This window comes from Sphaeroforma arctica (assembly GCF_001186125.1).
Source record: "Sphaeroforma arctica JP610 unplaced genomic scaffold supercont1.247, whole genome shotgun sequence".
Taxonomy (NCBI): domain Eukaryota; class Ichthyosporea; order Ichthyophonida; genus Sphaeroforma; species Sphaeroforma arctica.
The window spans coordinates 8,502-11,508 of NW_014040311.1; the positions used below are offsets into that span (position 1 = coordinate 8,502).

Sequence of the window (3,007 nt, forward strand, 5' to 3'; positions counted from 1 at the left end):
TTGTGTGTGTGTTTGTATGTAATTATTTATGAATATATATATTTATATATATATATATATATACATATACATATCTATATATATATATATATACATATATATATAGTGCATACATATACACGGCGACACACACACATATATATATTTATATATTTATATATATACATATGTATGTATATATATGTATGTAGTGTATGTATGTATGTACGTATGTATGTATTTATGTATGTATAGATATACAAATATATACATATATACACATATATATATATATATATATATGTGTGTGTGTGTGTGTTGTTTTGTGTGCGCGTTTCACTATACATGTTGTTGAGTCAAACTCATTTTCTACCCTACTATTTATAATACTTGCCTTGTACGTTGGAACTGTTAAAGAGTGGCGAAATACCCATCGAGCGTCAAAATGCAAGTCATATACATTGCAAGCCTCGACCAGTATTTGTGCATTTTTGTAGTTCATTATGATGTGATGGTGATCTGAATGCGCCTTTCAGAAGGATAATGGCAACGATATTATCTGTTGATATTTGTGACACGCGAGATTATTCATGTTGGCATGCTTCTGTTCACTCCATCGCAGCACAAGACCCCAATATGATGGCAGACATGATGAAAGGAAACATGTCCATGATTCTTCCTCAGGTAAGCATGGCACATTTGTTTGCGTTAGCGCCTCTGTTTGTGTCATGTATGAATATCTTCGATCAACATTGCCTTCACTGTTTATCGTTCAGTGAGTTTCCATGCGACACAGCTGTCTCGGTTGTTATATGGCATATTATATGGCATACATTCGCGTAACTTAAGTCATATGGTATAATTTTGCCTTGAGATGATACGCGTGTTAAAGACTCGCCAGAAGACTGAATAAAGGCAGATCTACTATCGCCTCGAGCGGGGTTCCAGCGCATGCGGCACAACATCATCATCACGCAATGCCCTTAAGTGTTCTTTTTAGTTTGTTACTGCATCGCATTACGCAACTGTCATGAGAGCTTCAACTGAATATACGCTGGATCTCGTCTCCTATTTTCATATCGGCCTGTGCTCATCTGGGATAGTCAGCTTGCCTGAAATGCCGAGTCTGAAATGCCTAGGCATTCTTATTCTTTATCGCTTCCTTCCATCATTTTGTATTTTATATCCTATAGATTCTGTTGATGACCTGGGTCAATCAATTTTTCTACGGATTTTTAACAAGTAAGTGACACTTCGTTTTGCTGCTGGACACCACGATACTTGTACTACTTACGTACTAGACTCGATTTTGTGCACACATGCTCTTTGGTGATGCGTGTATCCGCGTAGACCTCATCTCTACGTATTGACCAATCATCAATAGCGTCCGTATGGTGTCTCCCTCCTCCCACTAGCACCACTCGTGATTCGCATTTAGTTGCAGATTAAAGTGTACCATACTGTATCCAATCCAGCACTTACACGTCCATCATTATATACAATACATCAAAACAGCCCAGGTACCCTTCCCGCTGACCCTGAAATTTAAAGAGATGACACAAAGAGGTGTTGAGCTGCAGGTAGGCGAGTAGTTAGTCGCTCTATATACAATTGGCACCTTTGCGCGTAGTATTGTAGGATTTGATCGAAGCGTTTGGAGTCGTGTGTGGGGTCATCCACGCTGAGCACCTATGGTTATGGATTGATATCTGAGTGTGTTCTTTACTATGCGCACGTATAGACATGATTACACGTCCATTTCCTAAAATGACCCACTTTGCGCGTTTTTAACAATGGCCAGGCTTTGGATGCGACGTGGATCAGTTCGCTGTCGTGGTATTTCTTGATCGTCTACGGCATCCAAGGACTGCAGATCCTCATCACCGGCAGTGCAGGTAAGTTCCGGTCATGTAGACCTGCAGCTGTTTGTAGCACGTCAAGTTGCCTGAATGTGTTCACAGTCCAAGCGGATAGAACCAATATATTTGATTCGTATGTGTTTGACTAATTTCTTCGCGCTGTCTAATTCATCTAATGATTGGCAGGCCCCAATGACGAGAAGCGCATGGCCGAGCAAATGTCCGGCGGTGGCGGTGGCCCTCAGCAACCAGATATGAACGTGGTATGTATTGTAAAGATATCGTCTCTGTTGTGAACACATTGAAGAATATAGCTAGTACGTGAAAGTAGTCCAAATAGAAATTTGATGTACTAGAGATGTAACAACGAATTTCGACAGGGGAATGTTGCACATATCGCACGAGTGTTTGGCCCTTCTAGAAAGATTTGCTACTCATCTAGTAAATCCTGCATGCATATTTCCCCGTTTCTTTGCAGATATTCAAACAAGAAAGAGAGGGCCTCGAGCTGGTAGATCACGATTACGATCTCGACAAGGTGGAAGGACGACTACTTGGACTCACCCAAGGGAAAAAGTTCGATTAAGCTCTAACCGAAGTTAAATCGAATATTAAAATGAGCCATAGGCATTGTATTTCTTCCTGTGATCATTGCCTAGAGCTACACTCTACGCCACAGAATAACTTGCTGTATTCTACCGTCGTGATTTTGATTTCGTCTGAGGAATACAATTCTGATTTCCTACCACCTTTTTACAATCACTAGACACTGGCGTATGTTCATTTTCATAAGCCCTTTAATTCATGCATAGGTATATCTATCTATCTATTTATTAATCTATCTATATATCTATCTATCTATATATATATATATATATATATATATATGTATGTATATATTCATATATCTATATATACATATATTAATATTTTATTATCTATATATATATATATATTTATATATATACATGCATATATATATATATATAATATGTATATTTGTCTATTTATGTATATATATATATATATGTATATATATATATATATTAAATATATATGCATGCATATATGTTTACATGTGTTCTTTATATATCTGGATGCATGCGCATATTGCACTTGAGTAAAGATACGTACACAATTTAATATATATGTTCTTACTGCACAAGTAC

The 3,007-nt window shown here is 37.4% G+C and overlaps 1 protein-coding gene across 1 annotated transcript in view; it reads left to right on the forward strand.

The window, feature by feature from the left end:
• SARC_04413 (hypothetical protein) overlaps window positions 1-2,515 on the forward strand; it is a 4,207-nt gene extending 1,692 nt beyond the window's left edge. Inside the window, exons 2-7 of the mRNA XM_014301744.1 lie at window positions 602-663; window positions 1,173-1,221; window positions 1,495-1,559; window positions 1,781-1,874; window positions 2,025-2,101; window positions 2,317-2,515. Of these exons, the coding sequence (XP_014157219.1) occupies window positions 602-663; window positions 1,173-1,221; window positions 1,495-1,559; window positions 1,781-1,874; window positions 2,025-2,101; window positions 2,317-2,424 (455 nt within the window). The 3' untranslated portion in view covers window positions 2,425-2,515. The remainder of the gene's footprint in view (window positions 1-601; window positions 664-1,172; window positions 1,222-1,494; window positions 1,560-1,780; window positions 1,875-2,024; window positions 2,102-2,316) is intronic.
• The last annotated feature ends 492 nt before the right edge of the window (window positions 2,516-3,007 follow it).